We start from the raw sequence: 14,359 nt of genomic DNA, 5'->3' as shown, positions 1-14,359 counted from the left end.
CAGTAAACACTAAATTACTGTAATGAAGAAAACCATGAAAAAACAAATACACAAGTAATAATAGGGAAATAATCTCAGATACAGAGGGGAAATATATTTTGTTTAAAAAACTGCAAGATAAGGATGCCTGGGTGGTTCAGTCGGTTAAGTGTCCAACTCTTGATTTTGGCTCAGGTCATGATCTCAGTGTCCTGGCATCGAGCCCTGAGATTCTCCTCTCCCTTTCCCCATAGCTCATGCACGTGCTCTCTCTAAAATTAATAAATAAATCTTAAAAACACTGCAAGATAAATTTGCCAAACTCTACAAATAAATCTGAAAACCTGGAGGATTTTTTTTTTTTAGAGAGAAAGAGAGAGCAAGTGCACATGCAACTGCGGGGGGGCGGTGGGGAATAGAGGGGGAGAGAGAATCTTAAGCAGGCTCCACACCCAGTTCAGAGCCCCATGCAGTACTTGATCTCACAACGCTGAGATCATGACCTGAGCCGAAATCAAGTGTCAGACTCTTAACCCACTGAGCCACCCAGGAGCCCCCCAAACCGGAATGATTTTCATGAGAAAATATTAAATACACAAACCAACTCCAGAAGAGAGAGAAAATCAAGGTACCCTCATTACAGTACAAGATATACACAAAGTTGCAAAAAGCCATCCCACATCAAAGTACCTAGTTCATGTGTCATTTCTTTTACAAAGAGTGACTGCCATTACATCAACTTTCTCCTTTATGCATCCCTATGTCTTATATATACCTCTATTATAGCCACCCCATTGCCTTACAACCGTTTGTGTCTTTCACTCCTTAAAGAGGAACAATGCCTATGTTACGTTAGAATCTTCCACTCCAACCATGTGCCTAGCACAGAGCAGGCACCCGAACAATATTTGCTTAATGAAGGCACACATGGTCCAGCATTTCACAAGGTTCTGGATACCTAATAATCTCTGTGAGTCTCAGAATTTCATAAATGTCTATTCACTTTTCATTTTTAAAAATATTTTAATAAACAATTTCAAACATGTGAAAAATAGTGAACAGTAATATAATGAACCCCAGTGCACCCATCATCCCACTTCAATAATAATCAACATTTGGCCAATCCTGTTCTATTTATCTCCCACTACCACCACTGGATTATTCTTTCTTTTTTTAAAGATTCTATTTATTTATTTATTTGAGGGGCCCATGTGTGGCTCAGTCGGTTGAGCATTAAGGCAGATGCTGAGCCACCCGGGCGCCCCATCACTGGATTATTCTGAAGCAAATCCCAGACATCACTTTATTTCATCTGTAGATACTTCAGTATATAAACCTATTTCACAGTGAAAAGTTCTAAGCAGAGAGAAATTATTTTCCATCAAATTACTGAAAAAGAAAATAATCATAGGAAACATAAATCAAAAGAGAACTTTGTATTTTTAAATGAAGAAACTTACTTGCTTTTTAATATAAAAAAGGAAGCTTTTATTCAATTAATTTAATAAACATGTATTTCAAATTTTCAGATCACAGTCAATTAAATAAAGAAGTTCTTTATTTACAAAGGTAAAAAAGTACCTCCGCAATGGAGAAGTCTGCCAGGCATCACTTTAATCAAATGATCAAACAGGTCATCATCAATAATGTGACAAAAAGACATGCACTGAGGACACATCATTTACACAGTATTCTTGTCAAAAATGCTTAAACTTTAATCAAAAGCTGAAAATCAGACACAAAGGCATTCTGCCAAAAAAAAAAAAAAGGCTTGGATACCTGTAAAATGACAATGCATAAAAGACAAAAGGCTGGAGTACTTCTCTAGATTAAAGGAAACTAAAAAGACATGACAAGTAAATGCAATGAGTGATCCTTCTTTAGACCCTGTATTTAAAGAAAAAAAAAGCTCTAAATACAGAACCTTACTAAGACAAATATAAAAACTTCAATATTGACTATATACTAGATAATACTACACTATTACATATATATGTAAAAAAAATTATATTTTGTCTATGTAGCAGAATGTTCTTTTTTTTTAGACACATACCCAAGTATTGAAGGGTGAAGTGCTTTGATGTCTGCAAAGAAAAAAGATTATATATATGTGGTAGATGCCCCCCAAAGATGTCTACATCCTAATCCCTAGAACCTATGACTATGCTCTCTTACGTGATAAAAGGGAATTTGCAGGTGTGATTAAGGATCTTAAAATGAGAAAATTATTCTGGGCTACCTACATGTGCCAAGGTAATCACAAAGATCCTTATAAGGAGTAGTTAGGAAGGACAGTCAAGAGTAGGAGATAGAACCATAGAAGCAGAGGTCAGAGTGATTTAAAAAAAAAAAATGATTCTAGACACTGGAAAAGGCAAGGAACAGATTTTCCTCTTGAGCTCCACAAAGAACACACTACTCGCATCTTGATTTTAGCGCTGTAAGATTCATTGTGAATATCTGACTTCCAGAACTATAAGATAATAAATTGGTATTGTTTCAGACCACTAAGTCTGTGGTAATTCATTATGGCAGCAATAAGAAACTGCTTTATGTGGAGAAAAACAAATGTGGCAAAGAAAGGTTAACAACTGGTGAATATAGATGAAGAATGTGTTTATTGTATCATTCTTTCAATTTCTGTCAGTTTGAAATTTTTCAAAATAAGTTGCAGGAAAAAAAAGAGAGAGAAACTCTTTTTTTTTTTTTTTAAAGATTTTATTTATTTATTTGACAGAGAGAGAGACAGCGAGAGCAGGAACACAAGCAGGGCGAGTGGGAGAGGGAGAAGCAGGCTTCCCGCCGAGCAGGGAGCCCGATGTGGGACTCGATCCCAGGACCCTGGGATCATGACCTGAGCCGAAGGCAGACGCTTAACGACTGAGCCACCCAGGCGCCCGAGAGAAACTCTTCATAAGCAATAATAAAGAGACAAAAGAATAATCCCAAAAAGGGGGGCGGGGAAGAAAAAGAAAAAGTCAAGTAGTATAGAATCTTAGAATTATAGGGGGTGTACCTGAGTAACGCAAGAGTTCCATCTTCTAACACATGTGGGAATCAAGGTACGGGAAGCCTAAGTGCAACTTGAACCCAGATCATGACTTCCAGGGTTTTCGGAGTACGTCAAACTACCTCCCAGAAGAGACAGATGCACAAAAAGCAACAGTAAAACGTTTCAAAGGAGAAGGATTCAAATAAGGAACAGGGAGGGAAAGCAGCAGGTGTCCCAAGGATGAAGAGGTGGAGGCTGGCTAGGATGTGAGGTGTGCATCCTCAGCACGGGGAAAGCAGCTTGCACTTAAACCAGAAGCCGCTGGTACTTGGAAGACACCACAGGGACTTAGGTGTGCACGACAGGAGCAGTGCAGAGAGCAGGGCCCAGTGAGCACGTGCCAAGCATCCCACCAAGGGCAGTAACCCGGGCAAATGAAGTTTTTCTTCTAAGAGGTGACTTTCCCTTGGCAATGCCCAACAATCATTTACACAGTACTCAAAGTTATTTCTGTTTATCAACTTTTTTCCCTAGAGCAATCTGGGCAGGGAGAAAAGGGAAGGGAGTATTTTGACCCATGTAAATGGCGACCATAAGTTTCAGTTTATACCTATACTGGCATAATTATTAATTTTATGGTCAGGAAGTTTCTAAGAGATGAGTTAGAGGAGAGGAGCAGACAGAGAGGAAAGAGAAGGCACCCATTACCACTGGTGCTCAGTGTCTGAGAGCAGTCATCCACTGAGGGTCCTCTCCTCTGCTTCCAACTCAGGGGCTAAGCCCCATTCCCACATGAGCCCAGAAACACATAAAACCACCTTTAATCTGACTGTAGTCACTCCGGTCTTTGAGTAACGAATGTTACTTGTTTATCCTCAAATGTACATTAGCTCTTGGCTTAAAAGCCTGCTGGTATCTGGCAAACAGTACACTTCTTTTCAAAATCTGATGTGAAGTTTTGAAGTTAATAATTGATTTTCACATGGCATACTGAATGTTTTATATGTATGCGAGAGATGGCTGAAGTTTCAAAAGTCCACATTCCTGAATGATCCATAGAGACACCAGAATTCTATCCAAAGTTGCTATCCTCAATGCTCACAAAAACAATTAACACTCTCCTACCTTACCTCTCTGGCTCCCAACATCCCAGAAATGACCAGAATCTGCCTCCCTTAAAGTCAGCTGAGGCCTGTCTGGCCTTCTTTCTAGAGTCTAAAAGAAGCAATATGAATGAAGAGGAAAGAAAGGAAATATGAAGCAGGCAGACAGATACGGTGGAGGACTTACTGCCATCACCAGGTGGAACACTGAGCTCAATTTATCCTGAAGAAAACTACTAAAAAAGAAAAGTTAGGTATTTGAAAAACCAATCCTCCTCTCTGAGCTCTGGCTTCCTTTAAAAGGAATTTGTATTTTAATAGCTCTACAATCCTTTCCAACAACAAAATCTGATGATGGGTAAAACAGGATTTTAATTGGGTGGACCTAGAAATCAAATCACCACGGAAGAATGTTTTCCAAAGTTTTCTAAACCCGAACTATAAGTATGTACACCCCATCTGAACAATTCATCCCCTCTGCAAGGAAAATTATAAGTTAGTCGAAGACAGTTCATGTTCCCTGCCTGCTTATTTTTTGAAAAGTACTTCAAGTAACAACAACAACAACAAAAATAATGCAAAAAAAAAAAAAAAAAAAAAGGCAAAGAAACCGCAAAAGTAATACTTACCTTTGCGTCATCTATGTCAAAAACATCACACCAGGGAGATTTAACACCTTTAATTGCCAGGTCAAATGAACAGGTAAAAAAAGCTACCTGAATTAAATCTGGGGGGGGGAAAAAGAAAGGTAAAATTTGTGAGTCACTGTTCTCCATAATCTTCCAAAGACTAAACAGCTACAGAATGCCACGTGCAGTATGGTCCAAGGATCTTGGTAGGTTCAGCACAGAGAAAAGATGATTCGGCTTTTTCCTATCAGAGAATTAAGAGCCACTCTGTACAATCCAAACAGGCAGACCTGGAGCTGTCAGGAAGAAACCATGAGGAGGTAGAAATTTCAGTCCAATGAAACTAAGACATTTAACTGGTAACTAAAAGTTACAATTTTTTCTGGTTTTAAAAGTAATGTGCTTGTTAAGAGCACATTTACCTACCAAATCCAACAGAGTTTAACCCAAAACTTGCTAAATGTAACTTGATTTTGTTCATTTTAGAGGGCTGGAGGAGGGAAGTTATAAAAGCTTTTAGTCCCCATCTGAAAATGAGGAATAACAAAGTACATGTACTCAACAGTTCTCTTAACGACACAACACTTCATGTTCTAACTATTAGGCAGGAGTACAGAGAGAAGGATACAAAAACGGAGCGAAGACTGCAGAAGGTGGAGAGGGGGCAAAGTAAATAGGGGGTGAGGAGGGAGGGGAAACCAAGGGCCAAGAAGGAGAGAAACAAAGAGGGAAAAATCACAGACTGGAGAGAGAGAGCGTGCTTACAGCATCCGTTTTTTCAGACTTAGTTGCTCAGGCAGGCAGCAGATTTCAGATTAAGTTACCTGGCATTTTTACATTGCGAATGAGCTGATTATATTACCTTTAGATACCCCTGGGTTTTGAAGAGAAGGGTAGGGCACCAAGTCCCTGGCTAGGAGAGCTGGCCGTGCTATCTGATCACAGGCATGTGGCTGCTACTCAATGCTACAGAGAAAAAGGAAGCCGCTGCGGGGCTTTTTACCTTCAGTGTCTTTCCTCGTTCCCAAGGAACCAGGATGGAGTTTAAAGAACTTCCCTAAGGCCGTATATAGTACAAAAAGAATATTTAATTGAGAACACACATAAAAGCCATTTAAAAACTTTGCTTGAGGGGTGCCTGGGTGGCTCAGATGGTTAAGCATCTGCCGTCGGCTCAGGTCATGATCCCGGAGTCCTGAGATCGAGCCCCGCATCGATCTCAGCAGGAAGCCTGCTTCTTTCTCCTTCTCCCACTCCCCCTGCTTGTGTTCCCTCTCACTGTGTATCTCTCTGGCAAATAAATAAATAAAATCTTAAAAAAAATAAAATAAAATAAAATAAAAAAATAAAAACTTTGCTTGAATAAATGAAAGGGTTGATAATCCTAATACCTAACATAATATAGTGACTTCTAAATACCATGGATGTTTGATGAAAAGAACCTGTCTCATTCACACTCAAAGTTCTAGTTCTGAAACAATGAAAGTCAATCCTAATGGTCTATTCTTTAACTGGAAGGAGGCTGACAGAAAAATTTCACCAAAAAACACTTCAGAGGACGACAGGCTTTGAGACCTAACTCAGCCACTAATCATCCAGAGCAGGTGGCTCCAGCCTCTTGGGTCTCAATCTTCCCACCTGCAAAACAGGTGGAACTCTCAAGAGGCGTTACAGCCCTGACCCGCCTATTATGACCATGCTGACTTCTTGGCCAGTCTTTTGGAACCTCAAAAATATTTCAGATAGATCAAAGATTTAAACATTAAAAAAATGGGCGCCTGGGTGGCTCAGTCGTTAAGCGTCTGCCTTCGGCTCAGGTCATGATCCCAGGGTTCTGGGATCGAGCCCTACATCGGGCTCCCGCTCAGCAGGAAGCCTGCTTCTCCCCCTCCCACTCCTCCTGCTTGTGTTTCCTCTCCCACTGTCTCTGTCAAATAAATAAATAAAATCTTTAAAAAAAATAAATAAATGAACATTACAAAACCAAGATAAAAGAAGACGTAAGAAAACAGAATAATCTTGGAGTCAGAGAGGATTCCTAGGCAAAAGACAACACTGAACCGCCACGATGAAGACAGACGTGGCTATATGAAAGACGTAACGGGTACAAAGACATCTAAACCTAAAAAGTGAGCAACTAATTAACAGAAAATGTCAGCAATATACAATAAGCAAAGGATTTATCCTTTGTCAAGCAAAGTTAAAGGATATATAATTAATATATCTATAACACATAAAGAGCAAGAAAAACATAAAAATAATCTGATAGAAATGGACAAGATAAGGAAGAGGCAAACCCCAGAAGGAATGCAAGTAGCTAGCAGACACAGGAAGACATGCTCATCTTCACAAGTGACTAAAGAAATGCAAATTAAAGCTAAATACCATTTTTCATTAATCAAATTGGCAAAAAATCAAAATGACTAATAACAGCCACTGTTGGATAAGACAGGGGAAAATGAGCATTCTCATATATTGTTGATATAAATTTCTACACTTTCAGAGAGCAATTTGGAAGTATATGTCAAGGTGTAAAATATTCATTGTCCTTAACCCAACAATTCCACCTACAGTTATTCACCATATAAATTCTCAAGGGCAAAACCAGATTATAAAAATGTTCACCGAAGCATCATTTGAAAGGGTGAAAAACTAAGAAAAACCTCAGTAGGAAAATGATTTCCTACAAAAAAAATTTGCACTGTATTAGTTCCAGTCCCTTCCACCAGTAAAATCTGATGGGTTAAATAAGTTTTTAACTATCACTGACCTAGAACCTGAATCATATATCCTATGAAATCACACAGAATTCAAAAAAATGAGACAGATTTACATGAGAAAGATATACTGCTAAGTAAAAATGAGTCACAGTAAATACATATATCATCATCCCTCTATGTTAAAAACAAAAGGATTTAAATAGCTACAGTAGTTTTGAGCTGTTACTCTGCCAGGCATTGTACTAATGCTCTGCATGAATTAATTTCATATAATCCTTGCAATAATCCTAAAAGAAAGGTAAAATTCCTATACCCATTTTATACAGAAAGAAACTATGGCCTAGAACTCTTAATTAACTTGTAAAGACCACAGAGGTAATCAACAGTATAACAGAGTCAAGATTCAAATACAAACAGTCCATTTCTAAAACCCATGATTTTAACCACTATACTTATATTGCCCCCAAAAAGAAGTTGCTCTCAGTTACCCCATCAGTAAAACACAAATAATCCGAGACTAAAAATCGTTTTTTAAAAAATCTTCAACAGGGGTGCCTGGGTGGCTTAGTTGTTAAGCATTTGCCTTTGGCTCAGGTCATGATCCCGGCCTCCTGGGATCGAGCACCATGTCGGACTTTCTGCTCAGCAGGGAGTCTGCTTCCCCCTCTCCCACTCCCCCTGTCTGTGTTCCCACTCTTGCTGTGTCTGTCAAATAAAAAATCTTTAAAAAAAAAAAAAATCTTCAACAGTCTAATGCCCCGCTAACCAATAATAGCTAGATACTGGTATAGTTATATAAAGGAATTTGGTACATAAAGTTTAAAATGTAGGACTAAAATCACACACATTAAATAAAAAATAAAAAGTTGAGGGGCCCCTGGGTGGCTCAGTGGGCTAAGTGTCTGCCTTCAGCTCATGGTCATGATCCTGGGATCCAGTCCCGTGCGTCGGGCTCCCTGCTCTGCTTCTCCCTCTGCCCTTCCCCCTGCTTGCACGCACGCATATTATCAAATTTCAGACTGAAATCACAGATACCATTCATAAAAGTTTTAAAACCTGCAAAACAATATCCCATTTATGTACAGAAACATAAATATAAAAACTGACATGGGATGATTTAAATGCTCAATTCATGGGGCACCTGGGTGGCTCAGTCGTTAAGCGTCTGCCTTCAGCTCAGGTCATGATCCCAGGGTCCTGGGATCGAGCCCCACATCGGGCTCCCTGCTCCGCGGGAAGCCTGCTTCTCCCTCTCCCATTCCACCTGCTTGTATTCCCTCTCTCGCTGTGTCTCTCTCTGTCAAATAAATAAATAAAATCTTTAAAATAAATAAATAAAAATAAATGCTCAATTCATGACAATGACTACAGCTGGGAAGAAAAGAAGAGAAATAAAATCCCGGAGAGGCACCGAGGGACCTCAATTCATTTAAAGCAACTAATCGCAGCATGCTAAAATTTGATAAAACTGAGTTGTGGGTATATGGACATTCATTCATTATATCAGCCTTATTATTATCTACAGGCTTAAATTACTTCCCACTAAAATCATTTTTTTTTAAATTTTATTTTTAAGTAATCTCCATACCCAACGTGGACTCACAGCCTTGAGATCAAGAGTCACCTACTCTATCAACTGAACTAGCCAGGCGCCCCTAAAATAAATAATTTTTAAAGCTCTGTAGATGGCCACAATGTTTAGCCACTTTGGGGAAAGAGAAAAAATTCAATTTTAAATGCTAGTCCAGGCATCTTCACTTTTTTGATGCTTATAAAGCATTCAGGTTCCATGACTCTAGTCTATTATTTTCCCACCATCTCCTACTTCTAGCTTTTTGGAAATTTATTCACAATATAAGAAATCCACAGTCTTTGTATGTATGTTTGTCAACATTTGCTGTATGAATTATGAATTCTTAGAAATCAGAGAAAAATCCCATTACTTTTTCTACGTTTCCTGTTGGTAGGTGAGCATGTGCCCTGGCTTCCCACCTGCTTTCCCAGCATAGTTATTAATAGTGACCCCTTTCACCGCCTGGTGTACCGGGCTGCATGACAAAGTGCAACAGGCAGCCTGTCCACCACAATACCTTTTGACAGACACAAGTGTTCATTCTTTTTAGCATCTCTAGGCTTAAAAGCCTCAAAGAAAATACCCACACTACTTTGCTCTTTTCACTAATACCCCCTCCTCAAAACATTGACACATACACACTTCTGAATGGCTTCAAAAGCTAAAGAATTTTATATAATTTTCTACTTTTATCATTTTATGAGGAAATAATTCAAAAAATATAATTTATATAAATAATGCTTAGAGTTGAAGCTTTATATACCTCTGCTCTCAAAAAAAAAAAATAAGATTCCAGGATATAGCAAGAATCCTGTACATTAATTTATATAAGGCTCAAAGAAGTATATGAATCTCTAAACAGTAAGCATGAGGGTGCCTGGGTGGCTCAGACAGTTAAGTGTCTGCCTTCGGCTCGGATCGTGATCCTGGGGTCCTGGGATCGAGCCCCACATCAGGCTCCCTGCTCAGCGGGGAGCCTGCTTCTCCTTCTCCTTCTGCCTGCCGCTCCCCCTGCTTGTACTCTCTCTCTAATAAAAAAATTTTTTAAATCTTTAAAAAAAAAAAAACAGTAAGCATGAGATACACAATTTTCTTGACCTAGAACGTATTATTTTCTTAATGTAAAATCAATTGTGGGCCTTTAAAAGGAATTACTTTATGCTTCCATATTTTCTCATTTTCAGAGTTTGAGAATCATTTAAATTATTTCAGAGTTCGAATGAAAGATAATGGGCACATTACCTGCATTTAAATTGTTGACTGGCACTTGCAAAGTAGCTGCAACCTTTTTTAAAATGTTCTGCATTTCTGGTCCAGTTTTGAAGGCTTCTACATGATAAAGAGCCGTAGCATTCTTTTCCACTTCAGTTAAAAACTTCTCACAATGATCAAAGAACCTCATTAGTTTATCATTAATTCTTGGAGGTCCACACTCCATGTCTGAAACAGAAAAAAAATTGTTTATACACACATATATATATACACATACCATCAACATGAATGATAATCTCAGATTACTGAAAATTTTGTTTCAAGGGTGAAAAAGAACACTAAAAACCTGCTTATTTATTGGCATGTCTGAAATAAGCACAAACTAATCAAGAAAGACAGGGCAAAACTACTCCCCATTTGTAATGATGGTAATTCATGAGAGTATATGCTAGAAAAGACTAAAGAAAGAGACTCAGAAATAAGATGTTACGGCATTACAACACAGTGAAAAAAAAGGTGGTTGAAATAAGTATTTTCTGAAAGAAAACAAATAATTAAACATGAAAATCCTAAGAAGTGCAGAAATGTGTTTTGTAAGTACCGTTTATCAGGCACAGAAAACTTGAGAAAGCAAACTGAAAACTCGCAAAGTTCCTAACTACAATGTTGAGAGACTAATTCAGCAGATCAAATCTGTTTTTCTCCTCTAAGCCAAAGTCTACAGTGTATTTTATTTTCTCTATTAACTTTCCCAATGCTGTGTTTCTTTACAAAAGACTGCTTTGGACAAAAACTACTGACAACAGCACAAAACATCAACATTTCAGATCTTCTGTATTTCATGGTGCTTGGTGCTTCTGCTTTTGGTTTATTTTATAACTGAAGCTCCCAGATGCTTTCCATTTAGAATCACTAAGTTCCATTATTTTCCCAATTTGGCAGCAAATATGTATTATAAAAGATCTGCAATCATGCCTCAACTACTGGGGTGCCTTTTAAGTTTTTTCAGTCATATTCAAAACACATCAATTTCAATCATTTCTCCAATAATTTACCACGAAAAGAACACCAAAAACACTACTGCTGTATACAAAATGAGAAAATCAAATCGGTCAAAGTAGTTTTGCTTTCGATGTGGGTGTGAAAAAACGTATTTATATGTATGTGTGCGTGTCCATTTCAGGACCCCCTGAAATGTATAATCGTGCCCAACATCACTGCCAACTGGATTACAGTAAAACAGCTTGACTCGGAAAATAAGTGACCTTTGTCCTCTCTCTGTGGCCTCAAAATACAATTTCCCAAGTGGATCTGGATTCTTCGTCCTTGCTATTAACTCATTACTGCTACTCTTCAAACAGAAACAAAGGTATTGGGTGCCTGGGTGGCTCCGTTGGTTAAGCGACTGCCTTCGGCTCAGGTCATGATCCTAGAGTCCCTGGATCGAGTCCCACATCGGGCTCCCTGCTTGGCAGGGAGTCTGCTTCTCCCTCTGACCCTCCCCCCTCTCATGTGCTCTCTCTCATTCTCTCTCAAATAAATAAATAAAATCTTTAAAAAAAAAAAAAAGGTATTGTCCTTTTGCTGTTAAGAATACAAAATCTAATTCAGTGGAGTCCCTTGAAAGCCCAGGTGTACACAACAGGCAATTGTAATTATTTATATATATATATATATTTATATATATATATAAAGAAAGAGAGACTATAATGAAATAGCTAGGCAAAGAGCTCAATCTCTAAGACCTCATCCCAGGAGGGCCAGTAGCCCCTTTTTGGTATACACTATAAACACTGTGCCATGGCGAAGTATATTCTGCTTTGAATGTTCACTTAATTTAACAGATTTGTGGGGAATTTTCACTTATATTAATCACTAAAAAGCACAATTCAACGAGTAAACAAGTCAGCCAAGAGAACCACCCACACAGCAGTAACATGACACACAATCAACAGAACAACCTCTTGGAGATGATTGAACTGCGTTAAGAGAGGATGCTACTGGAAAAATGACAAACCAGTCTACTTCTAATTTATTTTTCACTTGGGTTTAAAGCTAAACAATGTCTCACCTCATCTCTGATCTGAAAACTGGCCAACAAAATATTAACACTTGCTCATCTCTCTGACACAAACCTGTTATATTATTTTCATCCTTACTTCTAAGTTACAGAGTGAATGGATGCTGCAGAGTATAAGGGTTGAGAGACCAAGCTCTAAATCAGATTTCCTGGGTCCGTACCTAGCCATATGAAATTAGGTAGATTATTTAGTGTTCCTATCGTTCAATTTCCTCATCTGTTAGGTAGGGGGAAAATACTACCAACCTCAGAGGGCTTTTGTAAGGATTTAGTGAAATAAATGTCAGGCATGCCTGGCACAAAACCATACAGCAGGCGTTAGGTGTCTGTTATTCTTAGTTATCTGTGACTATTAAACGTTTTCTGAGGGTGGGACATGGATTCCAGGCCTGACTCTGGTCCTCACACTAACCAAGGACAATCAACAAGGCACATTCCCGGGCTCAGCTTCTTCACCTGTGGAGTACAGGGCCCCACTAGATGCTCTCTCCAATTCTGCAAAAGTAATGGAATAAATTAGGCAAGTACTGAGTGTGACCGTGACCCACAGCGACAGGGAGGGTAAGTCTACAGTATATACAAGATCAAAACAGAGAAAAAAGCACAGCAGTAAAGAAAGTTTGAGAGTCGCTTCCTGAAACAGGATGTGGGCCCAGAACCAATACGTCATTTAAAAAAAATAAAAGTCGGTCTCCTCTCCTGTCGGGTCCCCCAACGCTCGCTACCGCGTCCAGCCCCTGGAAGGGGCCCACTGCGTCCCTGATGAACCGACAGAGGAGTATGCGCGGGGACAAGGGAGACACACCGCCCAGCCCCGAACGCGCGCCACGGGATGGGCACCCGGGGGACGGAAGGAGTGAGGGGCGACCGAGCCAGGGGACCCTGCCCGCGGCGGCCCCGGGCCGGCACCTGCGACGTCGGGCGGCGGCAGGCCCGGGTGGTAGTGCTGCCACAGCCCCTGCAGGAAGGCGGCGCCGCTGTCCACGCAACGGTGTTTGGAGCTGGTGACCAGCTGCAGGCGGCCGTAGTTCTCGAGGCTGAAGAGAGCCGGAAAGAGGGAGGCCAGGCGCAGCGCCAGCTGTCGCATGTCCTGCCGCCCCTTCTCCACCAGCTGCCCGTCCATCCAGTCCGCGTACCCCAGCGGCCAGTCGGCCAGCGCGGCGCCCAGGTTGCGGCCGCCCGCGGGGCCAGCGCGCCCGTCGCCGGACCGGCGGGCCTGCAGCAGGCCGTGCAGCTGCCGCAACTTGCGGATCTGCTTGGCCGTAGGGTAGCGGGTGCCGTGGCGGATGAGGGCGACCAGCTGCACCGGGGTGCAGGTGTCCTCCAGCAGCTCAGGGTCCCTCCGCGGCGCCTCGGGGTCCGGCAGCAGCCCGGGGTTGGCATCCTCGTAGCGGGTCTTGGTGCCGAAGTAGGGGCTGAGCGCCGAGACCGCGGGGTGCTCCGGCTCCAGGAAGGAGCAGCGCGAGAGCGACGAGAGCAGCGCCACAGCCAGGGCCGCGACCGGTGCCACGGAGACCGTGACGAGGCGCCCGGGGCCGCGGAGCATGGTGCGGCGCAGCCCTCGGAGGGCGACGTACCGGCCGCGGTTGCGACTTCCGGCTCCGGCGGGCAGGGGGCGGGCCCGGACGGCGCTTCCGGCCTGGCTCTGCGCCCCCAGGATTCGCTGCGCGGCGAGGGGGTGGCAGGGGCGCTGAGCAGGGGACCGCCCGGAGACTCTCGCCTCCCGCTCGGGTGGCGCCGGCACGAAACGCCGGGGAGCTTCGGAGACCTGTGGCTGAGGTGGAACTGGCGTCGGCGGGGCCTCCCGCGTGGGCGAGCTTCTTAGGGCAGGTGCCTCCGGGGCTGACTCAACCGCTGCTCTGCTCTTTCGGATGCTCTGGGCGGGAATGAGCCCGCGTCTCGGAGACCCGCCGCACAGGACACCTCACAATGGCTGACTCGGGCCCCGCCCCGTTCACCGGCGGTGTTGAAAACGTGCTCTCCGAACCACCAGGGCGCCTGAGGCTGTTGTTCACAGAGTAGGTCCCCGGGCCCTGCCCCAGTTTGCCTCCCGAAGTGCAAACCTGTTCCC

At 41.9% G+C, this 14,359-nt stretch overlaps 1 protein-coding gene across 3 annotated transcripts in view; it reads right to left on the bottom strand.

The window, feature by feature from the left end:
- The window catches only part of MINPP1 (multiple inositol-polyphosphate phosphatase 1), a 94,293-nt gene extending 80,141 nt beyond the window's left edge, over positions 1-14,152 (bottom strand). For 2 of the 3 annotated variants that reach the window (XM_021696105.1, XM_021696104.2), the window contains exons 1-3: positions 13,198-14,152; positions 10,239-10,436; positions 4,704-4,801 (exon numbers count right to left, since the gene is read on the bottom strand). In XM_021696105.1, coding sequence (XP_021551780.1) covers positions 4,704-4,801; positions 10,239-10,436; positions 13,198-13,834 — 933 coding nt within the window. In that variant the 5' untranslated portion in view covers positions 13,835-14,152. The remainder of the gene's footprint in view (positions 1-4,703; positions 4,802-10,238; positions 10,437-13,197) is intronic. The other variant, XM_021696106.2, reaches the window with a different exon arrangement.
- Between the last annotated feature and the right edge of the window lie 207 nt (positions 14,153-14,359).

Source organism: Neomonachus schauinslandi, chromosome 6 (assembly GCF_002201575.2).
Source record: "Neomonachus schauinslandi chromosome 6, ASM220157v2, whole genome shotgun sequence".
Taxonomy (NCBI): domain Eukaryota; kingdom Metazoa; phylum Chordata; class Mammalia; order Carnivora; family Phocidae; genus Neomonachus; species Neomonachus schauinslandi.
This window is presented reverse-complemented; position numbering and strand designations above follow the sequence as displayed.